General features: G+C 32.1%; 1 protein-coding gene across 1 annotated transcript; it reads left to right on the forward strand.

The window, feature by feature from the left end:
- On the forward strand, nucleotides 12,732-20,422 carry LOC18598662 (dual specificity protein phosphatase 12). Its single transcript, XM_007028262.2, has 7 exons — nucleotides 12,732-12,946; nucleotides 13,901-14,399; nucleotides 15,030-15,082; nucleotides 15,298-15,362; nucleotides 15,480-15,558; nucleotides 19,369-19,671; nucleotides 19,875-20,422. The coding sequence occupies exons 2-7, from the start codon at nucleotides 13,963-13,965 to the stop codon at nucleotides 20,027-20,029; spliced, it is 1,092 nt and encodes a 363-aa protein (XP_007028324.1). The 5' UTR covers nucleotides 12,732-12,946; nucleotides 13,901-13,962; the 3' UTR covers nucleotides 20,030-20,422.

The raw sequence follows: 20,661 nt of genomic DNA on the forward strand, positions 1-20,661 counted from the left end.
GTGCTTCTTCTACAGTTTGTTCTATTTTTGGTGGAGTTAATTGAGCTTCTTGATGCATCCTTGCCTGTTGGTGTGCTTAGTCAACTTTAGCTTCATTGATGATATCTCTTATGAAGTCAAAAACAAGAGGGGAACTCACAGCACCCTTTTCAGCATTTGAATGTTCTTTTTCAACTTAGGGTTCTTTCTCTTTCTCATCTTTTTTAGTGGGTAGTTGTTTTTCTTTTTCCTATTCTTCTTGTTCAGCATTATTCTTTCCAAATTCCTTAATTCCAACTTGAGTCACATCTGAATTTTTAGGTACTTTTTTGTCAGTTTCCTTGTCATGACCAAAAGTAGCACTTTCAAATTGATCTGTAGTAGTCCTTTCACTTGATTAACTTGCAATAGAGACAAGGGCTTCAGGAACTTTGGTTTCCTTAGCTGGATTTAACAAAGCTTCAAGCTATTGAAAGTTTTTCTTCAATCTTTACTATCTTCTTAACTTGATCAGTCAATTTTCCATCAATTCTCATAAGGAGATTAAACATCATGTAACTTTGAAGTGGGGGTTGACTGGCCCTGGTGAAAGGTGTTGAATGACTACCAGTTGGAGGGGGCAAAGATGTACCTTTTGTGATCTTAATACATTCATTCCTCTCTATCTTGTACCCCATTTTCAGTACACTTCCTAAAAAGATTCCTTGATCTTTATTTTTCATGAGATCGGACTAAAATCTTCCACTCCAAATTCCCTTCCTTTTTACTGATGTTGTAAGGATATTGCCATTCGACAGATTTGCTTTGTCCCATAATGTAGTTATTTTGATCCTTTCCACCATGTATCTTCCCACATTCAGTGAGATTTCATTGAAGACAGCCTCCATTAGCCACAGATCTTGTGCACTTACATAACTAAAGTTGTTACTTCTTCCATGAAGAGTAGTTGCTATGAAATAATGAAAAATTCTGAATTGAGCATTTCTAATCTCATTGGCATAGCTTTTTTAGGGAAATTTCTCCCTCTTTCTAGTAATAACTTCCCACAGATGGTTTGGCTCATATTTCTTTGGCATTTTGTATTCTCCTACTTCAAATTCAGTCTTAAGGAATTCTCCTAGATCTTGAGCACTAATTTGAAAATCTTCACCATCTAAAAACACATTTAATCTATCATCTTCAAACTCTTCTTCTTCTTCTAGTTCGATTTTGTCAATAACTATACTAGAATATAGTTCCTTAATTAGAGTTGGACTATACATTTTATCTCCAAATGTACTCATATATCTTAATTTTAGAGATTCAAAAATCCTTCCATATCTTCTTTTACTCTCGGTGAATCATTAAAGCTATCCCAATCAAAAAAATTTCCACAAGAAATTATGGCATTCTTGATTCTCGTAAATTTATCAACATGTATGTCATTTCAAAAATCGACAAAAAGAAGAACCTTTCTCTGTTGTAGCCATTGCATCAGTCGATCTTTTTTCTTTCTCTGTCATTTTCTTTTTGCTTCCCTTTTTCTTCTCTACTGAATGTCCTTTGATTTTTCTTTTCTTTTTGGGTAAATGTGATAAAGAATCATCAATTTTCCTTTTACCTTTCCCTTTTTTCGACTACCTTGTGAGTGAAAGAAGATTTTGCCGTGGCTTTTTCTTTCCTATGGTTTCTCGGGTTTTAGAGGTAAATATGATGAAGAAAATCTAAGGTCTTTTGGGTATTTGATTTTCAATGCAACTGATTCACTCATAGGTGAGGGGTTTTTTATGGGGAGTTATAATTGGTTACCCACGTTTTGAGTGAGAACTATCTCGAACCACCTGCCCAATTTTTTTTTTTTTGAAAAATTCTCTCATGATAACTTTTCTCTTTCACAGTAATTCTCTAATCAATTAGAGGAAGCCTTAATCGATTACTATGTTTCTAACTTGAAAGCCCTTTAACTACCAGACTTTTATTAATCGGTTAAGGGAGTTACTAACTGGCTATTACTTTACTAACTCAGGTTAACTACTATAACACAGATCTATTTTAATTGATTAGGGAAGTCTTTAACTGATTAGAATGAGCGTATCTTCTTTGTAAAGTTCTTAGCTAACCAAAAATATTCACTAATCAGTTACAACAGGAGATAAACATAATCATCATGCAATACATATCATTAAAAACATCATCACTTAAGCATAACTCATACTTCACTGGTATTAACCATCCCTAAATCTTTCCTAATTCTACAAAATTGTTCTTTATTTAATGGTTTTATGAAAATGTCAGCCAATTGATGAAAGGTGTCTACAAAATCTATCTCAATATCTCCTTTCAGCATATGATCTCTAGTGAAATGATGTCTAATTTCAATGTGCTTGGTTCTAGAGTGTTGAACAGGGTTTTTTGAGATATTTATGGCATTCATTTTATCACAATAAATGGGGACTCTATGCATAGTCTTTCCAAAATCATTTAGTTGTTGCCTAATCCATAAAATTTGTGCACAACAACTACCTAGTGATATATATTCAACTTCAACAGTTGATAGAGTAATAGAATTTTGTTTCTTGCAAGGCTAAGACACAAGCATGTTTCCAAGGAATTCACAAGTACCACTAGTGCTTTTTCGATCAGTTTTGCTACAAGCAAAATCAGAATCGGAGTAGCCAAAAAGATTAAAAGATGAAACTTTTGGATACCATAAGCTTAAGCTTTGAATATCCAAGAGATATCTAAGAATCCTTTTCACAGTAATCAAATGTGATTCCTTGGGATATGATTGGAATCTTGCACATAGGCATACACTAAATAAGATATTAGGCCTACTTGTAATCAAATAAAGAAGTGAACCAATCATACCTCTGTAGAACTTTTAGTCCACACTTTCCCCTTTATCATCATGGTCAAGTTTTGTTGAGGGGCTCATAGGAGTTCTAATTGATTTCATCTTCATCATACTGAACTTTTTCAGCATTTCTTTGGTATACTTCTCTTGGTTGATGAATATTCCATCCTCACATTGATTGATTTGTAGACCAAGGAAGAACTTTAGTTCTCCCATCATTCTCATTTAAATTCTCCCTACATTTCCTTAACAAAATTCTCACATAACCTTTAATTAGTAGCATCAAATACTATATCATCAACATAAATTTCAACAATAATCAAATCATTTTCATTTTTCTTAATAAACAATGTATTATCTACACTTCCCTAGAGTGTCATTTTTCAATTAAAAATTTAGAAAGTCTTTCATACCAAGCTCTAAGAGCTTGTTTTAATTCATATAGAGCTTCATGTAGTTTATATACATGATCAATTTTATCAAACACTTTAAAACCAGGGGGTTGTTCAACATATTTCTCTTCTTGTATAAAGCCATTAAGAAATGCACTTTTAACATTCATTTGAAACAATTTAAAGTTCATAAAGCATGCATAGGCAAGTAAGAGTTTAATGGCTTCTAATCTAACTACTGAAGCAAAGGTTTCATCATAATCAATACCTTCTTCTTGATTATAGCCTTGAGCAACTAACCTTGCCTTATTTCTTACAACATTTCCCAACTCATCCATCTTGTTCTTAAACACCTATTTTGTACCAACAATTGAATGGTTCGTTGGCCTTGGAACTAAGGTCCAAACCTTGTTCCTTTCAAATTAACTCAACTCTTCTTGCATAGCAATCATCCAACTCTCTTCCTTTTCAACTTCCTTGGAGCTCCTTGTTTCCACTTGTGATATGAAAGTGAGAAACTTATGAGCTTCCCTTAATCCCCTTCTAGTTTTGACACCATCCGACGGATCACCAATGATGAGTTCTTGAGGATGATTCCTCACGAATCTCTAGCTTCTAGGAAGATCATTATGTTATTCTTCAGTTCTTTGCAAGTCTTTTAGTGGTGGTTCATTATCATCTTTCTCTTTCGAGCTTTCTCCATCATTTTCTTTATTTTCCAAGCTCGTCTTCTCCATTTTCTTTTCAATGTCATCTACATCATCATCATCAAGCACTACCTTTCTTTGTGAAGCATTAGTCTCATAAAAAACAATATGAATTGACTCTTCTATGACTAGAGTTCTTTTGTTAAACACTCTATATGCTTTAGACTTCAATACATAGCCTAAGAAAATTGCCTCATCACTCCTAGCATCAAACTTTCCCAAGGTGTGTTTTCCATTATTTAAGATAAAACATTTGCATCCAAAACACCTTATATGAGAAATATTTGGTTTGCTTCCTTTGTAAAACTCATAAGGGGTTTTAGAAATCATGGCTCTAATGGAAACTCTGTTCAAAATGTAAGATGCAGTATTCACTACTTCAGCCTAAAACTATTTTGGCAAGTTGTTTTCGCAAAGCATTGTCTTTGCCATTTCTTTCAAGGTTCTATTTTTTCTTTCAACAACTCCATTTTTTTGTGGAGTTCTAAGAGTAGAAAAATTGTGATCAAAACCATTTTCATTACAAAAGTTTCAAAATTATCATTTTCAAATTCACCACCATGATCACTTCTAACACTAAAAATGGTGAGGCCTTTTTCATTTTGAATTCTCTTATAATATTCAATAAAAATTGGTAATGCATAATTTTTATGAGCAAGAAAATACACCCATGTAAATCTAGAGTAGTCACCAACAATAACAAAGCCATATGACTTGCCTCCTAGACTAGTAATAGTGATTGGTCCAAACAAATCAATGTGTAGTAATTCAAGTGGCCTAAAAGTTGATATGACTTTCTTTGATTTGAAAGAACTTCTAACTTGTTTTCCAAATTGACATGCATCACAAACTTTTTCATTCTCAAATGATATCTTTGGAAGTCCAATGACTAAGTCTTTTCTCAAAAGCTTTGAAATGGTATGCATGCTAGCATTTCCTAATGTTCTATGCCACAACCAACTATCACATACATCATTGGCAATAAAGCAAGATTCACCAGACTTAATTTCATCAAGAAAGATAACATACATATTCTTAATTCTTTTGCCAATGAATGCTACTTCATTAATGTTAACATTAATTACTTGACATTCATGAGAATCAAAGCATACTCTAAAGCCTCTATCCCAAAGTTGACTAATGCTTGGCAAGTTATGTTTTAGGCCTTTAACAAATAAAACATGTTTGATTTGAGTTTGAGATATGCTACCAATGGTTCTAATTCCTTGGATAACATCTTTGGAGTCATTACCAAAGGAAGCAATACCACTTTTGTTTCTATCAAGCTTGGCAAACAAGTTCTCATTCCAGGTCATGTCTTGAGTAGCCACTATCCAATAACCAAGGCTGTCTTTCCTCTAGTTAAGCTTCTAAACATTGATCCTTTTGTCATTACTCAACCTACAAAACAGATTTTCAGTTTTTCTTTAAAGGTACCCATACTTTGATGGGTCCTTGGGGGTTAGCAATCACATGGGATCTTTTAGGAACCCAAACCAACTTGATTTTAAGACAAGTTCTATTGTAAAAGAAGCAGTTATAAGACAACTGTCCTTTGCTGCCACATACATAACAATGACATGAGATAACATTCATTTTCTTTTGAAGTTTGTTTTCTTTTTAAATTATTCTTCATCTTTTAATTTCATTTTTGACTTTTCCTCTTTATCAACTTTAAGTGCAGTATTTTTATCAACAACACCTTGTAGCTCTAAGAATTTACTTTCTAATTCAACCTTCAAACATTTAAAATCAGTTTTGGATTGTTCAAGTTCTATTTGAAGTATGTTTCTTTGTTCAAAGATAAAGTTGTATCCATACTTAATTTTCTCTAATTCTTAATTCAATGCAACAACCTCTTTCTTCATAGTTTTCTATTTCAAGGCAAGTTTCTCGAATTCAACACATAAGCAGTCATATTCATCTTGCAAGTCATCATAGGAAATGTCAAATGAATTAAAAGTTACCTCAATTTCTTCTTCCTTTGCCATCAGGCAGAAATTGTCTATTTCTTTCAATTTTTCTTTTTCCTCTTCTGAACTTGATGAATCACTATCAAACCATGATGTTGGCACCATTGCTCTTTTTGTTTTTTTCTTTTTCTTTAAAGTTTCTTCTTTGAATAATGGGCATTCTGATCTAAAGTGTCCTGTTTTTTTTGCATTCAAAACACATCGTCTCATCTTTCTTGCTGAAATCACCCTTGTGTTTATTTTTCCAAGAGGGACCTTAATCCTTCTTGTAATTTTTTCTTTTAAACTTTTTACTTTTTTGTCCCATTAACTCTTTAAAACATCTGACCATCATGGCTTGCTCTTCATCATCATCACTTGATAGCTCTTCTAATTCCTCTTCAAGTAAACTAATCTTGAGTGCCAAATTTTTCTTCTTCTTTTTGGCTCTTTTCTTTTCCTTTTCTTTTTTTTCTTTCATTTCAAGTTCATGTGTGACGAGTGAGCCACAAAGTTCATCAAGTGTGATGACATTGAGATCTTGGGCCTCTTGAATAGTTGTGATTTTGGGTTTCCAACTCTTGGGAAGACATTTAAGTAATCTTTTTATTAGCTCATGTTCATAAATGGTTTTACTAAGTTGATTAAGCTTGTTTGTAATATTCATAAACCTATCAAACATGGTAGTGACATTTTCACCCGGTTCCATTTTAAACATTTCATAATTATGGGTGAGTAAAGCAATTTTGGATTCCTTTACTTGTGTTGTCCCCTTATGAATAACTTCAAGTTTTTTCCAAATCTCTTTAGCTATTGTACAACTAGAGAGTTTGTTAAATTTTAAAGGAGTAAGTGCACAATAAAGGGTGTTAATGGCTTTAAAATTTGTTTGGACCTTTTTGACTTCAGCCTCAATCCACTCAGCTTTAGGCTTGAGCATTTTCTCACCAGCGACAAAACTAGGTGAGGTGGGAATATAAGGTCCTTCCATAATAGCATCCCACATTTCGTAGTCAAAACCTTTAATGTATATGGACATCCTAGTGCTCCAATATGCATAATCTGATCCATCAAAATAAATGAGGCCTATTTGTGGATTGACCCTCAGCAACAACTGACTTTTACAAAGTCATGTGGATCTTCCCTAAGGATGTTAAGCCTTGAAATTGAGGGTATGGCTCGGATACCACTTGTTGGTCTCGTTGGAGTGCTAGAGGGGATGAATAATATTAAAAATTTTTTGTTCAGCCCTTTAGAGTTTAAAGAGCACTTAATCAACTAGATGAAGGGAAGGACTATAACTTGTTAGAATAACAAGACACTAAGTTAGGAAGGGTAAAGAGAAGTGGACAATGTAAGAGTATTTATAGTGGTTCGGTCCCCTTGACTTACATCCACTACCTTGATATTCCAATCAAGGATTTTCAACCCAATTTAACTGAACTAGTGGAATTAATAGCTTCCATTAAGCTTTTAGAAGGTAAGCTTCTAACCCAAGCTTTAATCCTTTATAACAATCTTTAGAGTGCTTCCCACACTCTAATTTCCCAAGAAAGATAAGAAAAAGAAGTAAAACTAAGTACCTTTACAAGTCTGGATAGATTACAATCAAGCTCAAACACTTTTTCTAGATTTAAAATGAAGAATAAGTGTTTTTAGTAAAGAATATTTGGCTTTCTGCTCAAAGTAACTTTTTTCCCTTCAAATTTACTTTCTTTGACCGTTGGAGCTTCCATTTATACTTAGGGAGTCAGATTTTTCTGTTGGAGACAGTTTTTAACTATTAGAAACAACTTTGATGCACTTCTAGCCGTTATTTTGTCCTTTAGTGTTTAAATTAGAATAGGCGACAAACTTCAGCTAATTGGTTATAGGCAGCTCTAACCGATTACAACTTCTTTGCCTTGCACTATCCTGCTACTATGTTCTTTGCTCTAACCAATTATAAGAGGCTCTAACTGATTACAAACTTTCTATTTTCACTTCTCTTCACAACAGTCTTCCTTTAATGGGTTAGTTTTTCCCTTAACTGATTGAAGTTTTTCTTCCTTTAACCATAATCATTTAAAACCAGCTTTAATTGACTAGAAGATCTTTGAATTTTGAACTTCGCCATTTTAGCTCCCTTCAACGATCAACTATATTTTCAAACTTGTTTTTGGCGCTTGAAGATAGTAGGACCTTATGCTCTAATCGATTAACCAGACTTTTTAACTGATTAATATATTTCTGTTTTGCTTCAACATATCACACAGCCATGCCTTAACTGATTAAGGTTCCTTGATAATCAGTTACTAGGGTTCAGTTTTTGTTCATTATTCGCTCTTTCCTTATTAACTGATTAACTCTTCATTAAACTCAACAAGCTCCTTGACTTACTTTTAATTAATAGCTTTGTTAGGAGTATAAGATTAAATCCTGCACATTTAAATGGTGAAGTTAGACATTAATGATTGAGGAATGTTTGGTTATCATCAAAAGCATATGGAGTCAATTGTTTACACTATGCAAAGTATGTTTTCCATGAATATATGTGAAATGATATGCTTATCTTTATGGAATTGGTTATGTGATGTTATGTGTATGGTTGATGTGCAAGAGGCTTGCCTAGGTCAAATGGTAGGGCGGTTCAATAACCTCAAATATTCAAATGAGGTTTTTTTTTTTATTGAAATCAAGAAAATGAGGGGAAGAAAGAGCAAATGAGGAAAGAAAATTCATAAGTGGATATTATAAAATGAAAAAAAAAATTGATTTTAGATCCAAAAAAAATAACGATTGCAGAAATAGTTGAGAATTAATAACATTATGAGAATTGAAAAGTGATAAAAATTTGAGATTTATTAGGCACATAATTAGAGAAGTGTGAAAATATGTCATTTTATTAATTATTTTGACTTTTACATAGTTAAATAGAAAATGAGATAAATAGTTGAGAATCAATACAGATGTGGAAGTGAAAGAAAAAAATATTTATTAGGTGAGAGAATAAGTAGATATTTTATTAATTATCTTAATTTTGCATATTTTTAATATAATTAATTATATTATTATTATTATAAAATTATGGAGTTATGAAAATTTGGAGCCTAAAGCCCTTGCTTTGGTGGCCTTATCCCAAAGTTGCCCTTGTCAAGTAGGCTTCACTTACTTGGTCCTTGCACGCACCAGTCATGGCCTATGATTGGGTCATGACAATTAATTAGAATTCTAAGGTGCAAAACTTGGTACTTACAATTATTAGGGTAGGTACGAACTTATTTTTGTTTGATTGAGTATCCAAATGTGGGTTTCCATATTGGATTTGGAGCTCCTAATTAGATCTCCAAACTAGATCTAGAACTTTGCTCGTTCATCAAGGCATAACTACTCCTAATTCATGGCTAAGACTCTTGTTTGCAAGAAATTCTAGTACTTATTTCAGATGAAAGAACATTAGAAAGGAAAAAGAAAGGATTTTTCAAATTTTTTATGTTTGGTCAAATGAAGAATGGAGAGGATATTTTTAATTGATGTTAGGTGGAATGAACGGTTGAATTTCAATAAAATAAACCTATATTAATGAAAAATTCAATAATTATCTCACAATTATGTGTAAATTCCTCATCTTTTTTAATTCACTTGGTTTGAATTGTAACTTAATTTAAAATTGGCTTATGTAATGAAAAAGCCCTTAAACTATGTCTAACCATACAACTAAATGCCTATTCTTTTAGGGTATAATATATAAAAAGGTCCCTAATCTATTCAAGAAAATTTAAATAAGTCATTATACTTTTATTGCATTCAATCAAGTCCTTGTATATTTACTTTGAGCCAAATAAGCGTTTATATTTTTATTTTGAGTCAAATAAACCCTTATAATTAATGATTAACTTAGTCAAAATGTAAATTATCATTCTATGCCGCATGGCGCTGACGTGACATACTAACATATCATAATTGATGATGGTGTGAAATACTAATTTGGCATGATAATATGACTATATGATATTTTTTTTTCTCTCCAAGTCATGTAAGTGTCATATGGATATGAAATGACAAGTGGTATTTTGATTAGCGACAATTAATCAATTATTAGTCATAAAACCTTATTTGATCCAAAATAAAAGTGCAAGGGCTTAATTGAATACATTAAAAGAATAAGAATTTATTTGAATTTTCTTTAATAGTTTAAGGGCTTGTTTGGGTAATATGTCGTCTTTTATTGTGTCCAATAAATCCTTATTCTTTTATTTGTATCCACACAAGCTTGTAAGCCTAACGGAAAATAAACTGTTATAAGATTTAATGCTAGTTAGTATTTTCTATCTACATGGCATATGTTATGACTTGATTATGTGGTCCATTCTATATCAGTTGTCATGTCACCACATTAGCTATCACGTGACCACATCAGTTATTACATCATATGTCAAATGGGTAAAAAATACCAATTGACATTAAGTCTAATAGATGTTAATTTATTATTAGCATTAAGAGTTTGTGTAGGTACAAATCAAAAGATAAAGGTTTGTTTAGATACAAAAAAGAATAAAGGACTTAGTTTCATGAATGGACATAGTTCAAGGGTTTTTTTAGTACTTAAGCCATTAAAATTTCCCTTGAACATATTTTCTCCATTCTAAATAAGTGTTTTACAATGGTTGTTACTCTCTCTCTTTCAAATTGAATATTCACTTTTGACTTAGTATGAAAATTAAGAAAAATGTACTAAATTTCGTACTTTGAATAGTTTTTTTTAAATGTATAGCAATTATAAACCATAGTTATAATGTAAAGAACTAAAAATATTATTAAAAGTTAATGTGAAATATAAAAAAAAAATTTGTTAGTGATGGAAGGAAACTGCATATAGTTTTGAAACAGACTAAAATGGAAAGATAGACATTCAATTTGAAATACATAGCATTATTTTTTGTCTTAATTATTTATACATGTTTTTCTCTTAAGCTTTGCATGGTAGGATGAAAAGTGGGAGGATGGAAAAAGGGTGACTGTAAAAGTGAAAAGAAAAATTATCTTCATTGCAAGAGAAAAGTGAGAGTAGAGAAAATAGGCTAGACTACCATTTTCTATCATTATTTACAAAAACAAATCATTCCAAGTTGGAAAGATTAAAGGAGAAAAAATGTGAGAGATAGGAATCAAATGTTGCATATTTACAAAATTATCTATCCTTATTATATTTTACTTTTTCCTTTTTCCTTTTTCCTTTTTTATCTTGACTTACAAAAGGATAATGGTAAAATAATATAACTTTTATTTTCTTTCTTTTCATTTTTCAACTTTACTAAGTAAATGGATGTAAAGGAAAGGCATAATATACAAAAAAGCTCATAAACTATTCAAAAAGATTCAAATAAGTTTTTATACTTTTTTTGAATTCAATCAAATCTTTGTACATTTTATTTTGAGTCAAATAAGCTTTTATGACTACTGATTGATATAGTCAAAATGCTATTTGTTATTCTATGTTGCGTAATATTGATATGACATGCTAAAATATCATAATTAATTATATGCTGAAACATCATAATTGATAATAACACGACATATTAATTAGACGTGGTAATATGATCATGTGATATTTTTCACTATCCACATTAATGTCATGTCAATGCTATATGGATATAAAATGATAAGTAATATTTTTGTTAATGGTAATTAGTCAATCATTAGTCACAAAGATTTATTTGACTCAAAATAAAAGTATGAAATTTAATTAAACGTACTAAAAAAAACTTATTTAAATATTCTTGAATAGTTTAAGAGCTTATTTGAACATTATATCTAAATAAAAACAATTTTATCATCCACTTTTTCATCTTTCTTACCAAGCATATCAATGAAAAAAAAAATCTTTTTCATCTTTTCACTTTTTTCCTCCTCTCATTTTTCATCTTTTCATTTTTCTATGAACTTTACCAAGCAAAGACTTAATCCACTTGCGGAGAAAAAAATAATAAATAAATTCACTAATAAAAAAGAAAATAATGATGCTTTATAGCTTTTCGAGATGGATTTCACAAGAAGAGAAAAGGGAATATTTATATTTTTCCAAATAGGAGTCTATTTGGTTTATTTTTTTTTAACTTAAAAGTTATTATAAAACTCTTATGAAAAATAACAGCTTTTAAAATTAAACTAAAATGTTTGGTAAATTTTTTTTGATAAGTTTTTTTTGATAAGTTATAATGTTAGTTAAAATTATTATAAAAGGTATTTTTTTGTAGAAGATAATATTATAATTATTTTAATAGATGAGAATATTTTTAGAATAAAAATAAAAATTTCTTGTATTTTTAAAAAAAAGAGAAAAAAAAACTCTTCACAAGAGCTTTTCTTGAAGCACTTTTTTTTAAAAAATTTTATTTTAAAAAAAAAATTATTTTAAGAAAGTTATTAAAAAATNATATTTTTTGAATTAAAAATAAAATTTTCTTGTATTTTAAAAAGAAGAGAAGAAAAAGCTCCTCACAAGAGCTTTTCTTGAAGCACTTTTTTTTAAAAATTTTTTTAAAAAAAAATTATTTTTTTAAGAGTTTTTCAAAATTTATATTTGACCTGACTTTTACTTTTAAAAAATAGATAAGTTGAAAAAAAAATCAAACCAAATAAGCACTAGATCGATTTTAGGATGTATAATTGTTCTTCAAAAAAATACAAAGAAAAAATATTTTACACCCCTTTCATATGTAAAACATTTTACATTAAGTTAACCTAATTTTTTTATTAACTCATAAAATATTTTATATTTATAAAAATTTTTCCTCTACGAAATAAAAGAAGGCTGAAAATTTTTTGGAAAAAGTTTTTGGGTCTTACAAGAGCCTTATTATTAATTTTCCTCAACTATGTTAAAAAAAAAAAAAAAAAGAAGAAGAAGATGAAGAAGGCCTCCAACGGAAAGCTTTAATGGGTCCTACATACGTCCTTAGCTATCCGCACGCGTCATTCCCCTTCTCCAATAATATTTAGAAGCACTCTGTCTCGCATTGTTTCAATTCAAAACTGAAGACAACAAGAAAGTAGAAAAAGCTAAATAGATTCTCTTGCCGGAATATTCTTTTGTTTTTTCAGGTTAGATTCCTTTTCCTAATTTTGATGAAGAAAAAGGCATTCGATTTACTGTACGACATTCGAATTACAAGAAATATTTTTTTTTTTCATTTTTGTTTCAAAAGAAGCTGCACTTTTTTTTTAGTGGACAATCGGTTCAGTTCCTGTTAGGTTACCGAGAAAGTAAAGGAAAATTGAAGGAAAAAGGAACTTTGAATCAATTGTGTGTTGGTGCAAAACAAGTGCTTTAGTCAGCTTAGTTCGGTAAAGAGTAGTATTTATTTTTGTTGGTTTTGAATGTTGACAATGGTGTTGTTTGATAGAGGATAAGTTATTTTTCCATGCGTATAGTTTCTCAGTTTGAAGGTTACTCTTGATAGAATATTTTAAATTAAATTCAGTGTAGTTAAAATATTATTAATGCATTCAGGTAATGCTTTTTTAATTTTTTTTTCTCATCATTTGGGTAGGTTACCCTTTCTCTTATGTCATTCTCTTCTTTGCCCTTAATAGATGTGAAATTTCCGTACAAAATCACTTATCTCCTTTGCAAAAACCTCAATCAAACAATTTTTAGTTTGTCAGTATTTATCATAGGGATATTGGAATTACATATATTTTGGCATTTAATTTCAATGGCATTTCTAACATTTTTCATAGTGTGATTTTAGTATCTTAAAAATTTTAGTTGGAACAATTCGATTACATGATTTTCCTTTTATCAAAGTATCACCTTAGCATTCATTTCTCTTACATCATCTCCTTAGCGTTGAGATGGATCTTGAAGCGACCAATTTAGCTCAGTTCTTAAGCAAGCTTTATAGAAGAAATCTTGTGTTACCTGATTTGTTTTTCCTTATTATCTTCTTCAGTTACCAAATACACAATTGTTGCTTTTCAAGAAATTTTGATTTCTAGATGAAGCTTAATAGGTAGGCAGTCGCTAGTACATTAATGAATTGCTGATTTTTGCAGGAAGTGAAACGAAAAAAGGCTTAGATTTTAATTCAAAGCATTGTTTGTGTTTGTGTGTTGTCATGCATCTTGTCCGTGAGAATCTATTTATTGGAAACATAGGGGATGCTGCTCAAGTTCTGCAAAATGATAGCGCAGAGATCACACACATTCTATCAGTTTTGAGCTCTGCATCAATATCATTTTTCTCTGAATGGCGCAGTGGTCTCACAATCCCTACCAAGGAAATTAAAAAGGTTTTTGTAGGAGGGTCTGGTGGTGCTGCAGCTTCTGGGGATCATGTAGATGATGCTTCTAAGAGTTCTTTGTCACCCCAGAAGCTGTTGTACTTGTTGGAATATGCAGGAAAGGATTTAAAGCTGGTGAGAATGGCAGTGCCAATTAGAGATATGGAGAGTGAGAATTTGTTGGATTACCTAGATGCATGTTTTGATTTTATTGATCAAAGCAGAAAAGAGGGATCTGTTTTGGTGCATTGCTTTGCTGGAGTGTCAAGAAGGTATGATCCTTCCTTTTTCTCCTCAGGCTCTTAATATCATCTTCTGATACTATTTCCAATTAGGCTAATTTACTTGGAATACTAGTTTGAGAACAGATGACTGCAGAGAACTTTGGTAAATAACTTTTCTGTTCTGCTCAATGACCACCAGGAATTTTCTTTTATTTTGTTCTTGATTTTTTGGATTCTGTAAACTAAAAGTGTACAAGTTTTGATGGTCTGTGTTTGTGTTAGTTTTTGCTTCTGTTTTTCTTTTTCCGCATATAATCTTTTTAAAATTCACCAATAACTTAGCTGTTAAAATTTTGATTTTTAACATAAACATAAATCAATGCTATGGTTTTTCCTTCCACTCTTTCACATCATGCAAGTTTAGAAAACCATAATATGGCATCATTATTTTGTTCAAATGGTTGCAGAAGTTGCATAAAGGCTACTTCCTGTGGGCAAAAGTGCATCTTATATATTACTGTCCAATATTTTTTACTAGAAGCAAAAAGTTGGTTTATGTCACCTTGCCAACGTTTATCAGAAAATTTCCAGAACAAGCTTACACTGTAATAGCTTTTCCAGTTTTCTGAATTGTTAAGCCCTAAGGATTTGCACTGTTCTTTGCATGTGTTCGTGCAGTGCGGCTATTATTACAGCTTATTTGATGAGAACTGAGCAACTATCTCAAGAAGGTTTGAACAAATCTGCTGTTTTTTTGGGAGTAATGTGGGTCCAAATTTGGTACATGCTGGCAGCTTTTTTATCACTTTTTTATTTTTGGATGTTAGGATGCATTATATATATATGTATGTATGTATGTATGTATGTATTTGTTTACTTATATTTATATTGAACTTATACATTATCCTCTTGTTTCTTTTCCCCTCTTGCATTTTCATTGTTGCAGATGCCCTTGAATCTCTAAGACAAACCTGTGAGTTTGTTTGCCCCAATGATGGGTTTTTAGAGCAGGTAATGCAAAGGAATACTGTAAAAATTAAGTGATATAGTTTTTCATGTATTTCGTTGTGGCTATATGGTTCTAGATTCTGACTTTTCTCAAAAGTTCCAATTTTCTTTGCATTGCAGTTGAAAATGTTTGAAGAAATGGGTCACAAGGTTGATCACAGTAGCCCAGTATACAAGCGATTTCGCCTAAAAGTGTTGGGTACATTCGCTCTCTCTCTCCCCTCTTAACCTTTTTATTTCATTTTGCTTGACCTTTCCTAACATTTCTTGAAGTTATAGGATAGATATGATTTTTTATTTTAAACTTTGTTGCTCTGGTTTTTTGGTCTATTCTAGCATCTTGAGTTGAGAAACATTAAGAGAAGAAAGCCATCAACTTTAGCAGATTCTGGGGCGGTGATGGCTGTATAAAAGAACTATTGAAGGCTGAGTAACAATGGAAAGTCATAGTCAAACTGGTTTTGCATATTTGTGGTAAGACTGGCCATGATCCAACCCTCAACTGTGGCTGTCTCACCTAAATTAAGGCATTTACTCTCTAAATAATAAGTTAATGACCCATGAAGCGTATGTTAAAGCATTTTTGGTTGTAGAGGGCTCAGAAATATTGTAAACGGTGGAAGTAAAATGTCTTACCTCTTAGGGAAGAAGGATTACATACCTATCGAAGGCTTCAGCTTCTGAGCTACTATGTGCTATGGTTAAGTGGTCTGATGAAAAGTAGGATATTTTAAAGGTCTTGAGAAGTTCAAGGTGTGTGTTTTTGTAGGATCAGTTAACCATATACTTTCTCAATTAGGATGTAGGAAGCATGAAAACCCTTCATGGCAGAAGGTTCAGAAGAAAAAAGCATAATCTGATCTTGTAGTTGGAGGGCAGAAAACTTAGTTTGCAAATTATTTCTAAGTTTGGATGCTGCACCTCACAATAGTTTAAAATATGAAGCTCATATAGAGAACTCGGAATAGGTGATTGAAGAACAGAAATAGGTGCAATGGTGGTTGGATTCTTATTCTGAATGAAGTTGGATGTCTGTTGAAAGGGTTCATGGAGATATAACTGAACCAAATAAATTTGGTGAGTCATGAGTGGGAAATAGTTATTTTGGGGTCACCCTTAACATTCCCATCTAATTTAGGAAACAATATGCTGACAATATGTGGATGTTTGCAGATCTGAGAAAAGTATACTTCCCTGAAGTCGGCTTAACAACCTTTTTTGTACTTTGTTCATCTAAAATGTTCATGATGATAGGGCCATGGTTAACTTTTTCCTACTTAGGAAGGAATATGCTGACAGTGATGTGAATGTTTGCAGATCTGAGAAAAGTATACTTCCCTAAATGGGCTTAACAACCGTATCGATACATTGTTCCCCTATATGGTCCAGAACTGGGTCTGGTATGCCTGAGAATTGACTTGACAGGCCTCTTACAGTCAGTTCATCCTGTCTCAAAACATTTAGGCAGGATTTATGTTAACTCTCATAAACCAGAATCCATCCATCACTGCACATGCATATAAAAATTTGTTCTTTTCCATTTCTTAAGTATAAGCTAATGAGATGTCTGATTATCTAAACAAAAACATACCATTTTCTTTGGTCTTCTGTTTTGCTGTTTCCCAAAGTTTGTCCACTACAATATCAGGAGTCACCTATTTTTACATTTACTTTTATATCCCTTGATATAACGCAGTCATTCCTCATTGAGGGAAAATATGTAAAATGTGATAGTCCACTGCATTTATTATTGTTTTTTAACTTTTTGCATTTAAAATAGGTCTTCAGATTGTGGGAGGGCGAGGCTAATTGTCAAAAACTTGGCAACTTGATGGCTAAAGTTTTATTTTTCAAATGACAATGGTTCATTTCAATGCTTGACATGCAATTATGGACATAGAAATGGGGTTTGGGAATGGACACAATGAATTTAATTAACAGAATATACCTTTCATCATCTCTATCCTTTTTAGTGTTGAAATTGCACCTTAGTTGTTGCTCTGCCCTTTGGACCAGAGTTATTTCTTCGGATTTCCTTTATTTTTCAAAGATGAAAATATCAACCATGCTAGGCCATAAGCATACTAAGCATATCTTAATAAATCTCCAATCACCTTCATTGGTGTTCTGTTAGTGCCCCCTTGAAGTGTCTTGGTTTTGCTTTGTTTCTTGTGAATGAAAAATTGACCTGAAGAAGATGAACTTTTTCCTTTTTTGTTTTGCTTTTGAGTTCCATCCTTTGGTTCTGTTGGCAATTATGGTCAAGTTTAATCAAAAACCATCTTAAATTAAATTGAACCCAATGTAGCTAGTTTATTTGCCAATCCGTCAAGCTATTAATCAATCCATTCATCCAAGAGAAAATGAGGGAGGGAGAAAAAGAAAGAAAGTTTCCAGTTGTACTTAGCTCTAGACAAGAACCATTCTATTTTTCTATCTTGGAAAGCACAGAGTTGCTCTCAACCATTAAGAATCAACACATTTTCTTAATCTTCTGCGCCACTCTGGCAGTGGATGCTGTGCTTTTGATTATATTGTTCATTATGTGTACTAAAGTTATCAGAGTGTTAATGGTGGGGAAAAGTGACAACTTGAATGCGGTATATATTATATATGACTGGTGTATAAGTAGTCCATGTCAGGCTTGTAGGAGATGGTAAGATGGTTGAGGTGTCCAGTTCAGTTTATCAGATTCTGTTATCTCATATGAGAGAGGTGTCGATAATTTGTTTTCTCCAGATTATTTTCAAGTTCTTTCTTTCTAGAATATTTAGAGTCGTAGGAACCTACATATTGGTTGAGACTGGTTAGTTAATTATAAATTTCAATTATTTTGTTTAATAATCATTAATCCGTTATCATATGTAAGCACTTGAATATTCAGTTCTGCTTTTGGTGCATTTTGGGGTTATTGGATGTTCTTGGTTATGCTTGTTTGTTTGTTTGGGCTATTATTATTATTATATAAGTGGCTGTGGTATTGTTTTGGTTTTTCCATACTAGTAGTCTCCAATCCTTATATATCTGTCCCTTCAGGGCAAGGTATGATGAATTATAGAATTCCATTTATTCTATGCTATTAGTGCCTCAAGATCTGGATCGGTCATCATCTATGCAAATGGACTAAAAGTGTTAGTAAATACAATGTTGAATGAAATTATCAGTCTCTAATTTGCTTTTATAGATATTCTTTTGGGCTGGCATAAGTCAGCTTTTACTGTTTTTCCCTTGTATGCTTCAATGTTTAGTATTTTATGTCTGATTTTTAGGATGATACCATACTAATATATAAAGGGACTGATTAAGTTTAGTATCACTAGTCAATTGACACCAACTCAGTTACTGAATTTACATAAAAATAAAGAATGGTTTGTCCTTCACTTTTCTCAGAAATGAGGGACTGCTTGAGTCCCTTTCTTGTAAGTTTCATTACTTGCACTTAGAAAAAAGGTTACCCTTTTTATTTTTTAGAAACTAGTACCCATTTCTTCTTTTTAAATACAGTGCCGTGCTTAAGCTCAGCTCAATTAAAAAACTTGAGAAGCTTGACTGAGCTTTATTATTATTATTATTTTGTACACGAGCTTAATTTGAAAAATAATCGAGCTACTCAAGCTTGATCCGGTTGGGCATGATTGTCATTAACTTCAGTTTGGAGCTAAAAACTCAAGTCAAGCTCGCGCTTGACCTCAAACTCAAAGTTCTAGTAAAATCTAAAAATATGTAATAAATTTAATATTTTATTTATATATGAATTAAATATTAAATATTTTTTAAAAAAATCACAAGCTTGGTAACACTCATGATCCGCTTAGTGGGTGTCAACAGTCTAGGAACCTTTAGTACTTTCTCGAGCATGGAGCTTTCTTTGACATTCTGTTTTCTTTATTTTTTTTAACCTTTCTTTTTTGTTCATTGTCAGCAATTAGACTGAAAACTGAAAGCAAATAGAAATTCCTTTTTCATGAGTGTCATCTTTGAGATAGGTGCATGTGTATCATACTGTCAGGTGATTGTTATAACCGTGGAGAGAAAATAGACAGTTCTAAATTAGGTGCTGATCCTGGCTTGCCTACTGAAAGTTCCTCTGTTATGGAAGCACCTCCAAAAGAAGGAACTAATCGTACTGCATACCGCTGCAAGAAATGCCGAAGAGTTGTGGCATTGCAGGAGAATGTTGTTGATCATATTCCAGGTGAGGGTGAGACATCTTTTGAGTGGAATAAACGGAGAAGTGGTAACCCTTTCAACAAGTCTGTTCAAACCGAGTGTTCATCAATATTTGTTGAGCCCTTGCGGTGGATGACAGCAGGTGAGAAAACATTTTCCCGGAAATATTCTATTTTGAGTTTATCATGTTTGTTCCCAAATCATATTTGATCTATTGCTTTGGAGTTTTCATCATTTGCCAAGCCGATACTTGGTGTTGACCATACTTCACCTCGTTTAGTCCAAGATATGTAATTTGTTTTCCACCTAACTTCACTTTAATTGATGAATTTCCATGTCACTCAGTTGAGGAAGGTGCAATAGAGGGGAAGTTGTCATGTGCTCATTGTGAAGCTCGGTTGGGTTATTTCAATTGGTCGGGCATCCAATGCAGTTGCGGAAGCTGGATCACCCCTGCCTTTCAGCTGCACAAAAGCCGGGTGGACATCAGCACTGTGTAGAGCTCAAGTGCTTGCTGGTCTTTCCAACAAGAATTATTGAATTATAGAAGAAAAATGAGGTGTTAAAAGGTCCTCATGTTGGTTTATCTGCTACCTCTACAAGTTTGAGAGATTGTATGAACGCAGTCTTGCGTTGTGGTGCACAGTCGAAGTTGTAATTTGCATTTTGGCAATTCTTAGTTTTAGATTATGCTGTGGTGAGGCTTTCTATAATTAAGATTTTTACTTTTCAGCGTGAAACATCTTTAAAACGATTTCAATGATAAATAATATTATCTAGGGCAAGCTAAAGACCTGCTGTCAGTATTCTCACTTTTAGAATACACTTTTAGTTAGGGTTGTCAACAGGGTACTCGGTAATTTTGAAATACCCTATCCCTAACTCTATTAATATGTACGGTGTTCAAACTTTATTATTATCCGATTATTTTTAAAGTTTCTTATTTGAACTTGAATATTAAAACTTTATTCACTATTCCTTAACTGTCCAAACTCGTTTAAATATCCATTTGTGTAAAAAAAAATTATTTACCACATCAGGGGTGTCACAAGCTTAGAACTTTAGTCAAGATCGACATAGTGCTTATACTTGTGTATTGAAGACTAAGCTAGCTTAATTTTGAGTTGCAGCG

The sequence above is a fragment of the Theobroma cacao genome, chromosome 5 (assembly GCF_000208745.1).
Source record: "Theobroma cacao cultivar B97-61/B2 chromosome 5, Criollo_cocoa_genome_V2, whole genome shotgun sequence".
Classification (NCBI taxonomy): domain Eukaryota; kingdom Viridiplantae; phylum Streptophyta; class Magnoliopsida; order Malvales; family Malvaceae; genus Theobroma; species Theobroma cacao.

Coding starts and splice junctions, on each gene's coding strand:
- LOC18598662 (XM_007028262.2), top strand. CDS start 13,963: ATGCATCTTGTCCGTGAGAATCTATTTATTGGAAACATAGGGGATGCT. Junction 14,400..15,029: donor TTTGCTGGAGTGTCAAGAAG/GTATGATCCTTC, acceptor GTGTTCGTGCAG/TGCGGCTATTATTACAGCTT. Junction 15,083..15,297: donor TGAGCAACTATCTCAAGAAG/GTTTGAACAAAT, acceptor TCATTGTTGCAG/ATGCCCTTGAATCTCTAAGA.